The sequence below is a fragment of the Leucopleurus acutus genome (assembly GCF_964270905.1).
Source record: "Leucopleurus acutus genome assembly, chromosome: 9".
In the NCBI taxonomy this organism is placed as follows: domain Eukaryota; kingdom Metazoa; phylum Chordata; class Mammalia; order Artiodactyla; family Delphinidae; genus Leucopleurus; species Leucopleurus acutus.
The window spans coordinates 17,825,859-17,845,967 of record NC_139144.1 but is presented as its reverse complement, the minus strand read 5'-3'; the positions used below and the strand labels follow the sequence as shown (position 1 = coordinate 17,845,967).

Sequence of the window (20,109 nt, the reverse complement as noted above, 5' to 3'; positions counted from 1 at the left end):
CTAGGTGCTCAACAGGTATTTGGTGAATGGATCAAGATAATGGCCGTGGTTTGCAGATTAGGATAAATTCCGGGCTGACTGACCATAAGAACATAACTCAGAAACTGCTGAAGGAGCCCCGTGGAAGGCGGTAGGAGTAGAAAAGGAGCAGCTAACTTGAGAGACATACTAAAGGAAGAAATATCAGACGATTTGATAGGCTGTTGATAGGCTGATTTTATCACCCCCAGTATCCAAAAGTGACTCTAAGATTTCTAAGGATGGAGCCTAGAATAACAGTTACCAGCTTTGGCAGAACTCTGATTGGGAAGGGGTTCCATGTGAAACTAAAGATGAATCTGGGACATCTTGTGCTAGAGATGACGAAGATTTTGAAATAATTTAGAGTACAAGATGGGCTAGAAATGTAGATTTTAGATTTCTATATTTAAAGGCAACATGAAATCAGGGTCTCTTAAAGTATATGGATACCGAAGAGAACCCTTTTCTACTGGCTAGTTATTGAACTGTTATCAGCAGCTTTAATTCCTGTTCTCTCAGCCAGGAGGGGTAACTTCCATGTGGTAGTGGACTCCTCTTTGCCATAGGCTACTTGGAATAATCTTTTGAAAAAATATGTTGGATATTGGTAAGTTTCCTCAGTCTGAAGAGACATAGCAGTGAGACTAGATGGTTGGTTGGCTTTTAATTCTCCTTACTCCCAGGTTTTCAATTCTATTCATTTGTAAAGGTCTACCTATAGTCAGGCAGGTCTGTAGGCAACCTGCACGAATTACACAGATGTCTAAGCCTCCTTAAGGAATTTAAAGAACAGAATAGTGTTTATGGTATACTCCATTTTCATAACAAGTACAGTTGGCCCTTGACCCCAGCATGTGGGGGAGGGGGACAGTAATCTTTGTATAATCTGTAGCCAGCCCTCCGTATCCGAGGTTCCTCCACAACCACGGATTCAACCAACCATGGACCATGTAGTACTGTAGTATTTACTATTGCAAAATATCCATGTGTAAGTGGACCCGTGCAGTCCACACCCCTGTTGCTTAAGGGTCAACTGTACTTGAAAAGGTATCTAAGCCAAGAGAATCCTTTCCTTATGGCAACTTTTATTCTAATTTGACCAATTAGCAAACCTTGCAAAGGTATTCCTTATTGATTTTTTTCCCCTTTTTTCTTTTACTCAGGTCTTGGGTTAATTGCCCTCTAATTTGTCCCTCTCAGACCAGCTGCACTGGTTTGCCAGGACCAACGATGTCTGTGCTCCATATCAGAACCCTGAATTCACTGTTGTACATCATGTTCCCTATTATCAGCTAATCCACGGGCCCTCGCCTTATAGAGGGTCTGCTTAGAACGCTACATTCGCTTCCACGCATACATTCCCTTCCTTGATTAGTATTCTAGATAGTTCGATATGCAGAATTTTGAACTTGATCATTTAAAATTCATCTTGATAGGAGAATTGGGAGAGGACAGAAAATTTATCGTGTTAGCTTTAATTTTCTTCATCTATAACTTTCTCACATAGGTCTAATCTGGTCCTTATTTTGTTATCTGTTCAAGTTAAAATATATATATACATATAAGTTGATAAGAGTGCAGAATTTTAAAGTGCTAGGAGCAACCAGGAGATTTTTTACACTTCTGTCCTGTGTCATGATAACTGTCATCATGGATATGTGCTAAGAGATCAGGGGACCACTTGACCTTCCAAGACTTAAAATAGTGCAGTGGTCAGAAAGTGAGGGGAGCCCTGGATAAATGTTAATTTTCTTCTTTAAAAATACGTTTTGTATATACAATGGAATATTACTCAGCCATGAAAGAAACGAAATTGAGTTATTTGTAATGAGGTGGATGGACCAAGAGTCTGTCATACAGAATGAAGTAAGTCAGAAAGAGAAAAACAAATACCCTATGCTAACACATATATATGGAATTTTAAAAAATATGGTTCTGAAGAACCTAGGGGCAGGACAGGAGTGAAGACACAGATGTAGAGAATGGAGTTGAGGACACGGGGAGGGGGAAGGGTAAGCTGGGACAAAGTGAGAGAGTGGCGTGGACATATATACTCTACCAAATGTAAAATAGATAGCTAGTGGGAAGCAGCCACATAGCACAAGGAGATCAGCTAGGTGCTTTGTGACCACCTAGAGTGGGATAGGGCGGGTGGGAGGGAGAGAGACGCAAGAGGGAGGAGATATGGGAACATATGTAACTGATTCACTTTGTTATACAGCAGCAACTAACACAACATTGTAAAGCAATTATACTCCAATAAAGCTGTTAAAAAAATAATAAAAATATATGTTTGTGTGATTGAAGACTTCATCTTACAAGAGAAAAAAATTAGTTTTCACATTTAACATTTCAATTTACCAAATATGAACTACAAAAAACGGCATTGTTTGTCATTATATATTTATATTTGTTGAACAAATGAATTCAGAATTCAAGTGGGAAATGCTCTTCAGCATTTTTCTATTCGAATTATGAGCGTTCTTTTCTCCCATATTTTAACATTTCTGGGTTAGGAGAAGGCAGAAAAGTGTATGCAAAAATTTACTTGTATGTTCTCTTGTATTATTTTCACACATAACTCCCCTCATTTTTACTTCTTCCTCTCCTTCCCAGGTGAATGGAGGTATTGAGAACACGTTAGAAAAAGAGGTGGTGCAGTATGACTACTACTCTTCTTATTTTGATATATTTGTAAGTATTCTCTGTTGTAGGTTTCATTTTGGACATGATGAAACTAACCAAAAGGCAAATTTCCTGTCAGTAGACCTCAGATTCTATGCCATTCTTTTTTCCTCTTTTAAACATTATCTTTCCTTTTTCCTTATTCTTGGACCATTCAGTGCGCTCGCTCTCTCTCTCTCTCTCTCTCTCTCTCTCTCTCTGTCTCTCTTTCTAAGAAATTGCCTGGTCATCTCAAGGAAAAAAAAGATTAATGAGAAATACGGAGCATAGCAGAAGAAGCCATTCTGATTTTCCTTTATTCTTTAAAATGGCTGAGATAGAAGCCACTGACAGACCCTAATCACTGAAAGGAAAATGCACCTGTTTACGTAATAACACATGAAAATGCCATTCCTTTTCTGTCTTGAGATAGATTTCTGTGTATGTTTTTAAAAATAATTGTTTCATTTTTCCATAATAGGAGTTTTTGAGAAAAGTGATATATTGATAATCTTGGGCAAAACTAGTCAGTTGTAGAATTATGTAGATGCAGTTATCTGTAGATGAGGCAGTATCTTTCCAGGACACACTGTGACTTTGGTTGGGTTTAATACATCTCACGGTATCTCTTTACAGGTGATAGTGTAAGTCAGTCAGATTCTAACATTGTGTTAGACACGATATAGGCAATTAAAATTCATAAAGAATCCCCCCAAATTCATTTTAACTACTTTACTCACTATCTTTAGAAGCTGTGTGCACAACGGATAAGACCCTTGAAATCAGAAAAACCTGGGTTTGATTCACAACACTATCACTCATTGTATATCTTTGAATATATTAGGTCTAAACTTCAGTTTCCTCATATGTGAAATGAAATCATCATCGTTCCGAAAAGTAAATGAAATACTACCTGGAAAACACTTAAGCCCAATGATAGGTATGTCCTAGGAGCTCAGAGACTCACCTGCAATCACGTTTATTATCATCATTAGTTTTGGATGAAGAGTATTACTGATTATATTTTCTAGTGGTTTTCATACTACTTTAAGAAGTCTTGTTTTATTTTCTTTTTCCCACACTCACTGCAGAAGTATGTGTGAGGAAAGAGATGGGGTTCCCAGTAAATAGAGATCAGTGTTCATGTCATCACCCCCTTGCCATCTGAGTAATTCCATTTTTATCTGTACGGTATGTTAGGGTTCCAATAAGATTGTTTTGAAAAAGTGTTTGGCTGCTACAGAATATTTGGAAAACCACTGATATAATTTAATCTCCTTTTCCAGATGAAGAAATTGAGTCTCATGGTTCAGTGTCTTGACCCTGAACTTGGTGGCAGAGCATGTGGGATCCCAAATCTCTTGATAATTTTTTCCTGTAAAGCTATTGACATAGAATAACAAAATGGACTCCTCTTTTTCCTTTTATTTCCCCTGTTGAATTTATCTTAACATAGTCTGAGCCAGGACTTACCGGGAAGCCAAGTTAATCCACTGGCCAGATCTCCAAGGATTGTCTGAACTCTGCTTAGGGAGTTAATGATATTGGACAAATAGGTGGGACCTACTGGCTCAGCTTGGAAAGACTGTCATGCCTGGCCCTGGAAATGGACACAGCCTCCAGGAAACCTTGGGATCTGGGAGACTTTGAGATAGAGGAATAAAGATTTATACTTTTGCCAAGTCCAGAATGCAGAGATAGGGGTAGGATACATAGAGAAACTAAATGGTTAGCAGATTATTAGAAAACACGTTTTTAATGAAAGCAGGAAATTAAAACAAAAACAACTGCAAAGTTCATTTACGTGAAAGGATCTTCAGTGAGGTCACCCAGCCAGTGGCAGCAAAGAAGTTGTCAGCCTCCAGCCTTGCAGAAGTTGTGATTAGTGAGGAACTTTGGGCAGACCCCCTACCCTGAGGCATTGCTCCAGAGCCACCTGACTTCTCCCTACTCAGAATAAGTATGTTTTCCAAGTAAAATTAGTAAAGTTTTATTCCGTGTTTATTCCTTAGTAGAATTACTGAGACAGCTAAGGCATAGTGGATAAGCGCCTGGTCTTTGGAGTCAAGCTACCAGGGTTCAAATCATGGCTTCCTCACTAAGAGCTGTGTGGCCTTGGACAATTTTTCTATCCGTCTTAATGACAGTTGACTCACGGGATTGCTGGGCTGGGGGATTACATGGGATACTAATGCACATGAAAGTTTTCACAAAAGTCCCTGAACCACCCTGAAAAATCAGAGGGCAGGTCCTGGGATAGCAGAACTCTCCCAACACCCCAGTAACTCAGAGCTTTGCAGTGGACATCACTAAGAATCTGGTATCTTCCAAAAAGTCAGTATTTGTACTTGGAGTGAAAAGGTACTGGAGTGGAAACTTTCAAAGCATTTTCTCCAACCTTAAAAGGATTATCAGAATATATATATATGGACTCAAATAGAAAGGAAAAATAAACATCTAACTATATATTCTTTTGTTGATAATGGGAAGTTAATTTGAATCCCGCTTTGGGCAGTGTTCCATAAATTCTAGAGCAGAGGATCCCAAACGCTGGTCTGTAGACCAGTACCCATCTGTGACAGTTTTCAGCTAAATCAGAATAATGAAGACACTTTGGTGGCTTCTTCCTGAAACCCAATGACTTTACCTTTGTGTATATTCCTTAAAACTTATCTTGTCTTTTCTTTTTAATACAGCTTTTGGCAGTTTTTCGATTTAAAGTGTTAATACTTGCATATGCCGTGTGCAGACTGCGCCATTGGTGGGCCATAGCGGTGAGTATGCCTGGTGAGTGGTCCCTCCCCTCCGATTGTGGTGGCTGGGGCCTGCTCACAAGAGGGCTGAGCTGGGGGCAGACGTGGATTCCATCTGGGTTGAATTCCACTTGCTTCTCCTGAGTCCCCGTACTCCACACCTCAGTAGGTTTCATTCTCCGGGGCTTCTTTCCAAACGTAATGAGTAACTAGCCTTGTCGCTATGGAGACTGAGACAAGTGAGGAATCTAGGGGCAGACCCGTGATTGTGGTCCAAGCATCAGCCCACCCTCTACCTCATTATGCAAACGAGAGATGAGTTCCGTCCCTCTGTCACGAAGCGATTTGCACAGTTTCCTCTCGGGTTGAAACTGCTTGGTGATTTTTCATGACTTGCTCTCAGCTTATTTTGCTCACTGCCTTCCTCGCTGTGTTATCCCCCTCGCTCCAGTCTTAAAGGGGAAAGCTCCCTTTTTATGGTTGCCTTCGGGCTTCTTGAAGACAGTGGCAGTTTTTAACTCACCTCTGTTTCCTGGCCTTCAGCCCAGAGCTTTGGCACAAGCTCTTCACCCTCAATAAATATTTCTTGATTGAGAGAAGAATTACAAGCATTTCTGCCTGAATTATTTTCCCTGTTTCCATGGACTTCTAAACAGTCACCTTGTTGAGAGCTCTAACGAGGCAGGTATATGGGGGGTGTTGAAGTCCTCAGACTGGAGAGACATGGGCAGGACCAACCTGCCGTCCTGCTTCTGGAAGGTGAGACCTCAGTCTGTGTGGGACCGGCATGGGCTTGTCCAGCTGGGCATGGGGTTGTGCACTGTCCTAAGGGGGAGTCCCCCAGGGGCCGCATCTGCCTGGGCCATCTCTTCTGAGCATCCACGGAATCCCAGGGCTGCTGTCAGACCATCCGTTGAGTCCCAAGGTCATGGTTCATGGATGAGGGCTGACAGTTTCAGCCGGACTTGACCCCCTTTACTGTGTACGCTGTTGCCGATACCAAACGGCTGTGACGGTTATCCCTTACCCACCGTCTGCAGCAGCCCCAATTTGGGCCGTTCTATTCCAGTCTCCATGATGTGCACTGGTATTTGTCAGACCATCTGTCTCAGTGTTTGTTTCAGGAAAGTGGTTGACGTGCAATGAGAGTTTTAAGAGAGTTTCTTCAACCTCTTCTTTGAAATGATCAAAGGGACAGGTCAGATTTAGCACATCCATTTTATTGTTGTTGTTTTTTTTTGTTTGTTTGTTTGTTTGTTTTTGCGCGGTATGCGGACCTCTCACTGCTGTGGCTTCTCCCGTTGCGGAGCACAGGCTCCGGACGCGCAGGCTCAGTGGCCATGGCTCACGGGCCCAGCCGCTCCGCGGCATGTGGGATCTTCCCAGACCAGGGCATGAACCCGTGTCCCCTGCATCGGCAGGCGGACCCTCAACCACTGTGCCACCAGGGAAGCCCCATTTTATTGTTTTTGATTCTCGTTTTAAAAAACATTTACAGAGAGGGGGCCAGGCAGCTGGAAGGAGTCAGCTGGTACCTGAAGAGCACTTAGTGTCAGCCTGTAAAGTTAATTAGTATCAGAATGTAAGATGCCTCCCCTCCCGTGTTGTGTGTGTGTGTATGTGTGTGTCTGGCTGGTGTGTGTGTGTGTGTATGTTTTGCCGACAAAACTAACTCTGCAACTTCATAAACACTAAGCATGATGCCTGATGTTCCCCAACCTCCAACCTCCGTTTTGTCAGTCATGGCTGCCGTTGGCACTCACTTTGGTCAGGTTTCATATTGCTACAAATATTAGTTGAAGGATGGAGAGACAAACCCCAGGTGCTGTGGGATTGTCTCTGGGCTTCCCTAGCCCTGGAGGAGCCTTGCCTCTATGTCACTGGTCCTTTCTCCTATGCCGATAGCATCTTTGCATGTTGTACCCTCTAGTGGACAAAACAGAGTTTCCCAACACACAGCGTGTGGGTGAAGGGAAACCTCAAGCTGCCGGTCAGGGCTCATGTGCCACGTGGAAGCCCACTTTGCCCCTGTCTGGTTTAGGGGATAGAGTGACGTGGGAGGGAGCTGGGTGAGACAGACCCTTTCAGGCATTACCTGCTCCTGGCTCAGATGGGTCTCTTGCTTGAGGAAGGTGCCTTCAGAGTGTAAAACATTGAATTTGAACGCTTCTGGATTATGTGTCTTTCAGTTGACGACAGCAGTGACCAGTGCCTTTTTACTAGCAAAAGTGATCCTCTCAAAGGTATGGCTTTCCGCATTTTCTGTGCCATGACCGTCTGTACTGACACAGCTGCGTTCTCCAGGGTGAGCTCATGGTAACTGCGTTTCTCTCTCCTGGTCACGTCTGTTCTTCCAGCTTTTCTCTCAAGGGGCTTTCGGCTACGTGCTGCCCATCATTTCCTTCATCCTTGCCTGGATCGAGACGTGGTTCCTGGATTTCAAGGTGTTACCTCAAGAGGCAGAAGAAGAAAACCGTAAGTTTCTCTCCAAGTTCCCCTCCTGAGATTGGCTAGGCTGGGAGGAGGGGCTGCAGAGGTCTGTCTTTGTTTGTTTGTTTTAATTTTTATTTATATTGGAATAGAGTTAATTTACAGTGTTGTGTTAGTTTCAGCTGTACAGCAAAGTGATTTAGTTATACATATACATGTATCTATTCTTTTCCAGATTCTTTTCCCAGATAGGTTATTACAGAGTACTGAGTAGAGTTCCCTGGGCTGTACAGTAGGTCCTTGTTAATTATCTGTTTTATATATAGTAGTGTGTCTATCTTAATTCCAACCTCCTAATTTATCCCTCCCCCCACCTTTCCCCTTTGGTAACTATACGTTCGTTTTCTAAGTCTGTGAGTCTGTGTCCCTTTTGTAAATAAGTTTATTTGTATCATTTTTAGATTCCACATATAAATGGTATCATGATATTGGTCTTTCTCTGTCTGACTTACTTCACTTAGTATGATAATCTCTATGTCCATCCATGTTGCTGCAAATGGCATTATTTCATTCTTTTTTATGGCTGAGTAGTATTCCATTGTATATATGTACCACATTTTCCTTATCCATTCCTCTGTCCATGGACATTTAGGTTGATTCCACGTCTTGGTTATTGTAAATAGTGCTGCAGTGAACATTGGGGTGTGTGTATCTTTTCGAATTACGGTTTTCTCAGGAGTGGAATTGCTGGATCATATGATAGCTTTATTTTTAGTTTTTTAAGTGTACTCCATACTGTTCTCCATAGCGGCTGGAACAATTTACATTCCCACCAACAGTGTAGGAGGGTTCAGAGATCTGGCTTTGCATGGAGCTCTGGGTGCAGTTAGGCAGATCGCATGTCTCCACCCTGCAGGGCTGCAGGAGACATCGAGGGAAGGGTTGGAGGAAAAGACAGGGACAGGGTGTGGCTCCTCACTCCAGCTCTTAGGCCAGGCTTCCCCGGAAGGAAGTGTGAACACTGGTGGAAAAGACATTCCAGCAGCAACAACAGCCAACACCTCCTTCTCCTCGGACAGGTTGACCTTTTCTCCCTGTCAATAATAGCTGGAGGACACGAAGCATTTTGTGCCGAGATAGCAGTTCTACATAGAAGTCCTCAATTTTCCAGAGCCTCCCATTGCCGTCCATCCCACAGGTGGTGCCTTTGAATGGGCCACAGTGTGAATAACAGCTGAGTGCCTACAGGGGGGTGGTTTGATGGGTTGCTGATGGAGATGGAGAGGAGGGAGTTAGCCAGCTGGAAATGTTCACCCGTCTCAGGCTTTCCAGTCCTCTTCTGAGGAGCAGAGTGAGAGCTGACGTTATGTAGTCATGAGTCCTGTCAAAGCTGTTATAATCTCCCTGTGTGGCTTTGAGCATCACTCAATATTCACTGGGGAATCCAAATGATTGACTGAACTTTAGGATGAACTATGGGGCTGGAATTCTCCTCTGCATGATGGCCTTAGTGAAAGCCTGTACATCCCACCTGCCCTCTTAGAGATGATATAATCAAAGTTCAATGCAGAGACCCGGGCAGTTTCAAGACATGCTGTTTTTATGCTCTGTCAGTCATCTGGCTGGATTTGCCCTGCCTAATAGGAAAAAAAAATTCTTGTGTCTTATAGAAAGTTAAGCATGATTGTAACCTCAAGATACAGCAGAAGGGAAGATAACCTTGCAAGTGGTTTTATTTTTCAAAAGCTCATATACAAAGAAGACATCTAGAAGAAAAAAATTATAATTTCAAGTGTAGATTTTAAAACACATTAATCAGACCAAGATCCGTCTTCTATTCTGTGCCCTCTGTTCCTTTATGAAAATGTATTGTGAAAAGGGGACAAATAAAGCTAACGGAAGCCACTTTTTAAGAAGTTGTAAATAGAGGACTTCCCTGGTGGTCCGGTGGCTAGCACTCTGCGTGTCCACTGCAGGGGGCACAGGTTCGATCCCTGGTTGGGGAACTAAGATCCCCCTGCCGCATGGCACAGCCAAAAATAAAAAATAAAAAGTTGTATGTAAACATCAAACTGAACTTTCTTGAAAGCCTTATCAACTGTTAATGTGACTGAGGCTTGCATGCCTATGTGATTAAACCAAATTCAAAGTAACTAATAAAGCAGAACATATAATTAATGAAAAACTTGAACACAGCATTTATTTTCACTGTAGCATGTATTACATGCATACCTGGCACCAGCTGTTTGGCCCGGCGCTTCCTCTAGCTTTATCCCGGTGCTAACTCAGCTTCAGCCGAAAGAACACATTGTCGACGGCCTCTCTCATCATGGGCTAGTGCTTTGATGCTTTACGTCTGCCATTTCTCTAACCAGACACAGACGTAAAGCATGACCAGGTTTTTTGTTTGGCTTTGTGCTTTGGTTTTGATGTTGTTGATTTCTATAGGGAAGTAGGTATTTCCAAAGGGAAAGATGCTATAAATACAGAGCCAAAGAATCCCATGAGTAACATGAAGCATTTTTTTTTAACTAGTTGAAACCTGTCCTTATTGTACCGGTTCATAGTTTATTAATAACACTTTGGTTTTGGTTGAAAGATTTTCAGAGTACCCTTCCTGCTAAGAGTTTTTTAAAAAATGTAATGGTAACACCATTTTATTGTGATTAACCTGGCCACTAAGCTACCAGAACACTGACATCATTCCCAGTATCTGAATTTCTTCTCTTCCAGGACTCCTAATAGTTCAGGATGCCTCGGAGAGGGCAGCACTGATACCTGGTGGTCTTTCTGATGGTCAGTTTTATTCTCCTCCTGAATCCGAAGCAGGTACAAAATTTGATTATCATTTGCGTCTCTGTCCATCATTCAGAACTTGGTCCCCCTCTCCCCCTCACTACCCCCTCTACTTCTCAATATGCTTAGCAAACATTTAACATACCGGGCATTTAGATTGTGAATATAACTAAGACGTGGTCTTGATGTGCGACCCGTGATGGGATGCAGAGATGTGAAAATGAACGTGGTAGAGGGCCTTAGACCTGATGTGTGGCCGGGGGGAGGGTCTCTATGCTCTGTTATCTGTCATCCCCTAACTGACCTTCCGCCACAATCCCCCATGTCTGAAAGTAGCAGCACTGCCTACCCAGTTGCCCAAGTCAGAAACCAGAGCCTCACTGGGGACTCTGCCCCTTACCTGTGGCTCCCGGCCCGTCGTTCACCACGCCGTTTTGATCCTCTTTGTTTCTGCCTCCTTGATTTCATTTAAATTGCACACTTATCGTATCTGTAGCCTCAGTTCAGCATTTCTCATTTCCTTTTTTTTTGGCCGCGCCGCGCGGCATGTAGGATCTTAGCTCCCTGACCAGGGCTGAAACTCGCGCCCCCTCCATTGGAAGCGCGGAGTCTTAACCACTAGACCGCCAGGGAAGTCCCCAGCATTTCTCATCTCAGTTTCTGCAACGGCCCCCTCCTCAGTTGCCTTCTCCCAACTCAGCCACTAGAATTCCATGTTAAATAGAACAATTGCATTGTTCTAAAGGTTCTTCATAACCACTCTGTGAGGTAAAAGTCTCATTATCCCTGTTTCAGAAATGATCAAGTTGAGACACAGAGAAGTGAGGTAGTTTGTCCAGTATCACACAAAGAGTAAGAAGGTGGAGGATTTGAACCCCAGCCCCAGGGCTAGAGTCCCTGATCGTAGCTAATATACAGCCTCTCAGTATTAATGAATATGCAAAATTGATCACGTTATTTCCTTGCTTGAAAGCCTTCGGCGACGCAAAGGATTAAGAAAGTCATTGGATCCTTAGGCTGACAGAAAGCACCTCTGTGTCCACCCTTACCCAGTGATCCAAGCTCTCTTCTCATGCTCCTTGTGTGCTGTTCTTAGCTTTCTGAAAATACACTAAAACCCTCAAGCCATCTGGCTTGTTCTATCCTTGACATTACCCTCTGCAGTCCTAGTTTCCACTCACACGCGCAGAAGGCTTCTCCCCACTCCCACCCTCCCCCTGGCTCCCAGCAGTCCTAGGTAGAGAGTCTTTTGTCTCGGTTCTGTAAGATCTCTCCCACAACCCTGTCATCCTGGGTTGACTGCTCTGTCTTTGGCAGTGACTTGGCCTGTTTCTATTACTGGGATATAAACTTGGGTTAGAGACTACATTGTTTTATTCCCCACATTACATTTAGTAAATATTTTAAACACACACACACACACACACACACACACACACACACACACACACACTAGAGTAAAAACAGACTCCAGGAAGAAAGAGCCACGTGAATAGCAAAGGCACAACAATGGGACATAGGATATTAGGGGAACTCGAAGTAACTTGATATTCTGGACTGTTGGTGTTAGATTTAAAAGCAATATAAAATACAAAATCGTAGAGTTAGATGAAATAAAGATATGAATTAGCAGAAAAGCTATTTCTCAGCCAGCAGAAACTAGAATAAGTATTAAACTTTCATTACCTCATTATAAGGATGATTTCCTTGAGATTTTTGTATGTCACAGGACTCATTCTTTCAAAAAAAAGTTTGCATTACAGTTCATGCTTTTGTATAACTTTTTTTCTAAGACTAATAAAATTTCTCAGCCCCAGTGTATTTTTTTAATTAGAAGTTCAGAACAACAGGATAAAAATGTGAGGAATACCTCAGGCATTTTTCATCCAGCAAGCCATTGGCTTCCTTCTTTGACTTTTACCACCACCTAGTGGCAGTTGGAAGCGTTACCATTTCATTGAATTATGAAGCTAAACAAAAACAACCCTGTCAGCGTTCCACTGGGTGGCTGCATTGTATAAGACAAAGCCCAGATTAGTAGTGGGCAGAGGAGTGTTCAAAGTGACTTACTTTATTGTATTATATTTTCATTGTCTGAATGTTCAATTCAGGAAAGAATTAAGATTGAAAACTATTATTGGAATTAATGTGCCTAGAAAAGAAGATTTTATTTTAAAATAAAGCTTTCTTATGAGGTCAGCAGACAAATATTAAATAGTCTTCTAGCAGCAGAAGTTATAAGCTTTTTGCCCTTAAACAGTGCTAATTGGTCCCTATCAATAAGAGGGTGTCTGAGGCCTGCCTTGCCTTTTCTTGTCTTTCTCCAGCACCTAATATAGTGCCTGGCACATAGTAAACTTAGAACTGTTGAAGGAATGAATGAAGAGAGGAAGAAAGAAATTGGAGGCACCAGAAATTTAAATGTTAGCATTTTTCCTTGTAAAGGAATGGCTTGAATTTTAGAATCACAGAGCTTTGGAAAATTAGCACATTTTAGTGGATGTACTTTTAAAGGATATAAAGGTGGTTTGTTTTACAGATTTGCTTATTGGTTTAGCCATATCCTGTTTGCCTGTGTATTAAATGGAAAGAATGAGGGAGCAGAGTCCTTTCTCGGATGATTGGGTTGAGGTTGTTATGTGCTCAGACAATTTAAATGAACCAGTTGTGATGCTGGAGAAAAGGTAATTTGTCACCTCTTGAATCATTGAAAGACTGACTTAAAATGAAGAATAGCTCATTGCATACTATCATCTGTGCTAAACAAATCTAGATGAAGGCATTGAAATTTTTGTGTGTGTGTGTGTGCCTTCTAAAATGGGTGTGGCCACACCGCACAAGGATCTGTGGGCAAGGATGTTCAGTGCAGTATTGTTTATAAAGTAAAGCAGAGCAAAATGAAACCCAAGCCTGGGAACACCTAAAAAAGGCAAAACATTTAAATAACTTATGGTCCATCCTTATCATAAATCCTATGAGGCTGTTAAAAGGAGGCTGAGGTTTATAAACTAATATGAAAAGATGTCCACTATATATTAAGTAAAAAAAGGCAACTTGCAGAAGAGTATATACACTATGAGTCTATTTGTGTTAAACATGTGTATATATATATATACACTGGAAAATGTAGTTTTATTAGTACATTTGAAAAAAAATTAGTAAAATAAACTGCCTGAGGTCTAAAAAAGTAAATAAATAACTCATTAAAATAAAATGGAATTTAACATTTAAATACAATACTAGTTTACCTTTATAAATTATGGGCCATTTTTGTACGTTAGATAAGTTTTCTGGAGTTTTTGAAACATCTTTTTTTTTTTTGAATTTTATTTTATTTATTTTTTCGTACAGCAGCAGGTCCTTATTAGTCATCAGTTTTATACACATCATTGTATACATGTCAATCCCAAGCTCCCAATTCATCCCACCACCAGCTCACCCCGCTGCCGCTTCCCCTCCTTGGTGCCCATATATTTGTTCTCTACATCTGTGTCTCAATTTCTGCCCTGCAAACCGGTTCATCTGTACCATTTTTCTAGGTTCCACATGTATGCGTTAATATACGATGTTTGTTTTTCTCTTTCTGACCTACTTCACTCTGTATGGCAGTCTCTAGGTCCATCCATGTCTCTACAAATGACCCAATTTTGTTCCTTTTTATGGCTGAGTAAGGCATTGAAATTGAAATTTGACGCCATGCATGCTGGTGTGGGGTGAAATTATGTCCCCTACTGTGTGTGGCTGTGTCTTTTCAGTTGTTGTTGTTGTTTTTAATTCTTTTATTTTTAAGCCTGGCTTCCTAGGGGTCACCCCTGTGTCTGCATAGCTTAGTGGTAGCCAATGATTAGACAGCCTTTGTGGTCAGTCACCTTGATTTAAGACTTTCATCCTCGGCCAAAGGGATATTTGTATGTATTGGATAGCACATTCAAATTTCAGGTCTTTTTGAGTCTTCTTCAAAAAGCTTTTTCAGCTTTTTGAGTCTTCTTTTGCTGAATATTTTCACACCTCCTCTGCATATGCTCACAGCCTCATGGTTTTTAGGCTATAGCGTGGGTTCTCTTGGGTTTCCGTTGTGTATGCACACAGCTTCAGCCAAACATATGCGTGCTGCAGCCATGACCATCACCTCAAACCAGCAGAGGCTCTGGCCCCTGTGCTCACATACCACTAAGTCTGTCATTTCACCATTGCATCACTTCTCACCCCAGATTAAATGAGCTCCTTCAACCATGTAAGTTTGCCGGCAGTCCTCATGGCCTGCCGTACTCTGGAAGGACCTTCATGCCATGGAGCTGGGTGATGGGAGGTGGGGGAAGAATGGGGGCAGCTGAAGGAGAGAGCCACATGGTTGTTCCCGCAATTCTGCAATTTTTCAAGCACTTCTCACATAGTTGTAAGCCTTTGGTCGTTTCCCCAGCACTGAACTTGCTGTCTGGTTCATCTAGTCCAGTTTTAAAGTTGCTTTTCAAGGAGAAGATTTGTTGAACTCCTTATTCGACAATAGCCAGAACACCTTGCTAGCATTCGCTTTTAAATTACGGAAAGCATGTGCATTATTATGTTTTAATTTAAAGTTTGGCTTTATTTAGGACTCGCAAATAGTTCCAAGCCACGTCAGCTCATTGTGGCTTGAGTGCCGTTACCCTGACAGGTGGAAAGTGAGCCCGGAAACAGGAAGGCTCGGTATGACCACTTTCCTTAGACTCCTTTCAAAGTGACATGGCAGTTAAACCGCTCCAGTGTCTCTAAGATTTCCAGCAGTTTAATAAGCTGGGAAGTGAAGCCTCCCAACCACTGCCTCTTTATGTATTTGTTTTACCACAGACAACCTGAACGACATGACATTTATGAGGTTGAGGTGTGGGACCCAAAACTTTTCTTAAGATTCTCAGGCATTCATTCTTCTGTACCAGATTTGTTCTTGGCTATAATCCAGGCAGACGTTCTCGAAGAAAAAAGTGCCCTTTTAAAAAACTTTTTATTGGGGTATAGTTGATTTACAATGTTGTGTTTCAGGTGTACAGCAAAGTGAATCAGTTATGCATATGCATATATCCACTCTTTTTTTAGATTCTTTTCCCATATTGGTCATTACAGAGTATTGAGTAGAGTTCCCTGTGCTATACAGTAGGTCCTTATTAGTTACCTATTTTATATATAGTAGTAGTGTAGATGTCCATCCCGATCTCCCGATTCATCCCTCTGCCCCCACTTTCCCTCCGGTGAAAGTGCCCTTTTTGAAGTGTATTATCTGCTAAAAGTAAAGCAACAGTGGGGCTGTGGCTGCTTTTGCAGGTGAGTAGGTAACATCCTAACCTGTTCCCTTGGTCTCCTCACCACTCTCTTTAGTTCCCTTCCCTGAGTATGATAGGAATGCGTAATTGTTACAAAAATGTGTGGAAAGAACAAAAATGAAAGATCACGCTCCTTCAAACTATTCAGCAGCATTAGTGTTGACAGTTCAGTTTGTTTCCTTCTACTTTTGTGTAATTTACATAATTGTTGGCTGTACTGTCTGTGTTATTTATACCCTGTTTTAAAAATTATAAAGTCACTTTAAGTTTATTGTAGAAATTTTGGAATATCCAGAAATGTACATAAGTCCCCTGGTCATTTATTTCTAGTCTTACTGATTTGTACAAGTATATCAAGTTTTTAAAATTTTTATCAAATCTGATCTTACACTATATTTCTCATTACATATTTGCTTTTACTTTATAGCGTATGCATTTCCCATGTTGTTATATACTGTATAAACACAGTTTTTAAGTGGATGGAAGATATTTCATGGAAATATAATAATTACTTAACTTTCTTCTACTCTCAGACATTAGATTTTTCTTCTCATTTTTAGAGGGAAAGTCTTCATAATGGAAAAAAAATGTTATTTCCTCAGGGAGATATCCTAAGGATATCATCCCAGAGTGGAATGACTGGGTCACATTCAAGAATAATCGAAGGCTCACGCAACATTGACCCAGAATGGTTGTAACCGTGGTCGCTGGCAACAGCGCACAGTGGTGACATCAGCTTTGCCTGTACATTGGAATCCCTCACTGCTCTCTCACTCACTGAATACAGCTATTTTTTCAAAATACGTAGATTAAATTATTAATACCCAAAGATACTTGCACTTGAAAAACAGGTAAGCTTTTCAGCAAAGAAGCACAAGAGGAGGAGCAGTGCATAATAGTTCTTGGTCCATATGAATATTTTTAGAACCTACGTGAAATCCATTTTGACAGATAGGTGCTTGCGATAGGTCCTATTTGAAAGGTTTTCCTCCTACAAGATATAATGTAAAACTATTTTACAGTTTTGTTAACTTGAATCTCTTGTGGCTTAAACATATGTATCCCTCGTTTAAAATTTTATGCTCTTAGATTATAATTTTCAAGAAATCATTTGTTACTGTAATCGAATGCAGTACTTTTTCTCCTTCCCCTTCCCTACCATCTAGGATCTGAAAATGAAGCTGAAGAAAAGCAGGACAGTGAAAAACCACTTTTAGAACTATGAGTAAGACTTTTATTAAAGTAAGTCTTCGAAAAGGAAACTGTAATAATGAAGTGGTTAAATACAGGGCCTTTCTTTGAGTAGATTCAAAGTAAAATTCAAAGAATATGTGTGTGACTATACATTATATTTCTCCTAAGTACATGAATTTGTCAGGCACATTTTATGATGTAAAATCTCTTAACCTTTTCTAGGTATAAATTTGCGAAGGATGAGAAATACCTCAGAGTCCCAAATTTCTAAATAAGGATGACTTAGTTCCTTTTTGTTTATGTAGCCAGAATGTCTCCGTGTCAGACTTTGTTTAATTACAAACCCTAACTTCTGAGGGCGGCGAGGGCAGCAGTCCTGGGAGGCTGGTACTGTCATTGTCTCCACTTACACGGAGGCGGGTGAGACTGAGGGTGAGTGACTGGTCCAAGGTCACACAGCTGGCAGGGGCAGAGCCGGGACTCAGGCGTTCCGTGTGGTACCAGGATCTCCTCTGGTCCCGCACCGGATGGACGTCTCTGGAGGGTTCTGGAGCTTCTGAGATGACACATGTGGTCCAGTCACAGCAGTTGGGCCCGATGTACCTCCAGGTCAGGGCACGTTGTTCATTCCCTTCAAATCATCAAAGGAAACATTTCAACCTCAGAAATACGAGCAAATAAACATACAGGCAATTGTAGAAGCAGCAACCCTGCTTAATTATTTAACCACAGAAGGGAAAAGAGAGTAGATCTTAAAAGTTCCCGTCACAAGAAAAAAAATAATCCGTCTATGTATAGTGAGGGATGTTAATAGACTTACTGTGATGATTTCACAATGTATACAAATATAGAATCATTAGAGTATAACTTAAACTAATAAAATGTTATATGTCAATTATATCTCAACTTAAAAAAATAATGAAATAAAATGTAAAATTTTATTTAAAAGAAATAAAAGGCAGCCAGAGGCGGCCAGAGTCGCAGCAAACGGAGGCCCCGCCCTGCATCCGTGGTACCCAGCACGCTCCGGCCCCTTTTTCTACAACAGTCTTCAGACGTAGGACAAAAATATGAGCGTGTGAATAAGGACGTCCTTTTCTAAAATGCTTTAAAGTAAATTCTTGGGTGGCCTCACGCGTGGTCTTTCAAGTGTCTGTAACACAGCCTATCTTTAGTATGTAGACTGTGTTGTAAATATATAGAGCAAATGGAGCATTTTGCCTTTTTACACTACCTCTCAAATATTTCTGTGTTCTCTCTTTTTCTAAGTGTGAAAAACCTTCACTGAACGTCACCAGAGGGAAAAAAGCACTGAAACTGGGGGTCTCCCTTTTGAAGGTTGAACTGGTGACATCCACTGCTGACGTTACTGAACGGCTAATAACGAATTTATTGATTGTAATACCTCACAGACATGGTACCATCTCCACATACATTTAATCACCTGCCTGTGGCTGGTAAGATAATGTCATGATCCATCGTGTATTCAGTGAGACTTGAGTCTGACCTGTCAAAGAATAGTTGCAGAAAGTCTTGTGCTGTGTTCCTGATCAAAAGACTTCTTAATATATTGGAATAACACTTTTTTAGTATGCAGAATATCTTTTTATTTTGACTTGCAGAATGGAATTTTTTTGTTTCATGTCTTGGATTTCTTTTGTCTTTCTTTTTTAACTCCCTACATTTCCGTTGTGTTTTTTTAACTCATGCACATGCACTATTTGTACAATTTTAAAAGGTAATAAAATCCAACATATCAAAATGATCGGTTTTATTTTTCCTGTTTTGCATTATGTATTTGGCGTAAAGTGTTGGAATTACAAAAGGGGAACATGAGGGATTGTGAATACATATAAAAAGTCACCAGAAATAGAATCGTTCTCTCAGAAGTATGATCTAAAATAGTCTGATTACTCTTCTTTGAACCCACTCTATGAAATCATTTTCCCTTGTGTTTAGCTAGTTTGAATTAAAATGAGCTCAATTATATTGTGAGCTATTTTTGTTAAACAGGAATATTCAACGCAATGCTTCATGGGAAGGCAGCATGTCTATCAGTTTTCTTTCATTATTCATTGTGTCATTCAAGAAATACTCAACTGTGTATGATGGAAATGGTGCTGGTTTGGATGGAAACTGACCATTTATGCAGATCAAATCAACTCCATCCATGCTTGGTCTAAGAATGGGCCACAGGACTGAAGTGCAGCTGGAAGCTCCCTGGGAGGCTGGGGCCTAACCAGGGGGAGCTTCTTCCATGGAGAAAAGGGGGAGGGAGAGCTCCAGGGTCTGGCTTTGGACTAAAGCCTCAAGAATTCAGTGGTGTCATCACAACGAGAACATCCTGTCTCGGGAGGGGACCCCCATCTACACCATGACCACTGATGTGACCTGTGTGCCTTTAAGCTGAGAAGGAGCTCTCCCCAACACACTGGGTTGGACCAGTAGGATGTGGCCAGTCCTCCTAGGTGAGCAAGGTCCCCCCAGATGTTGGCTCTCAGAGCAGAGACCAGGAAGAATGAAGGATGTGACCTGAATGTGCTGTAAGGTCAGACTGTGAGAGCTAAAGCATTGAGCTCAGCCGTAGAGCCATGCTTCCCTCTGGGACTGGACGTATGGAGTCCAGGGCTTGGACCCCTGCTGGGTGGGGTGGAGGGGGGACACCTGCTCTCCATGCTCACGTTGCTGAGCAGCCCTTGGCCCATTCACCCATCACACTCTTATCTGATGTTAGTGCTTCTATTGAGCCTTGCTCAGGATGACTCTGAAGTCATTTTGTCCCATTCGGGGAACTTATGTGACTCAGTATATGACACTCAATTGCATGGGCGAGATCAGGGCCTCCATATCTCTGTTCTTGTGAGGGAACAAGCACATCACATCTGTCCATGCGGCTGGGTTTAGGGGATCGAGTCTTGTGTCACCCTGTCTACACTGAGAAAATGAAACCAAGA

At 41.6% G+C, this 20,109-nt stretch overlaps 1 protein-coding gene across 2 annotated transcripts in view; it reads left to right on the top strand.

The window, feature by feature from the left end:
* The window catches only part of STARD3NL (STARD3 N-terminal like), a 50,106-nt gene extending 31,119 nt beyond the window's left edge, over positions 1-18,987 (top strand). For both annotated transcript variants that reach the window (XM_082846198.1, XM_082846199.1), the window contains exons 3-9: positions 2,638-2,715; positions 5,382-5,459; positions 7,628-7,681; positions 7,796-7,913; positions 10,602-10,697; positions 17,128-17,203; positions 18,425-18,987. In XM_082846198.1, the coding sequence (XP_082702324.1) occupies positions 2,638-2,715; positions 5,382-5,459; positions 7,628-7,681; positions 7,796-7,913; positions 10,602-10,697; positions 17,128-17,186 (483 nt within the window). In that variant the 3' untranslated portion in view covers positions 17,187-17,203; positions 18,425-18,987. The remainder of the gene's footprint in view (positions 1-2,637; positions 2,716-5,381; positions 5,460-7,627; positions 7,682-7,795; positions 7,914-10,601; positions 10,698-17,127; positions 17,204-18,424) is intronic.
* Positions 18,988-20,109: the final 1,122 nt, after the last annotated feature.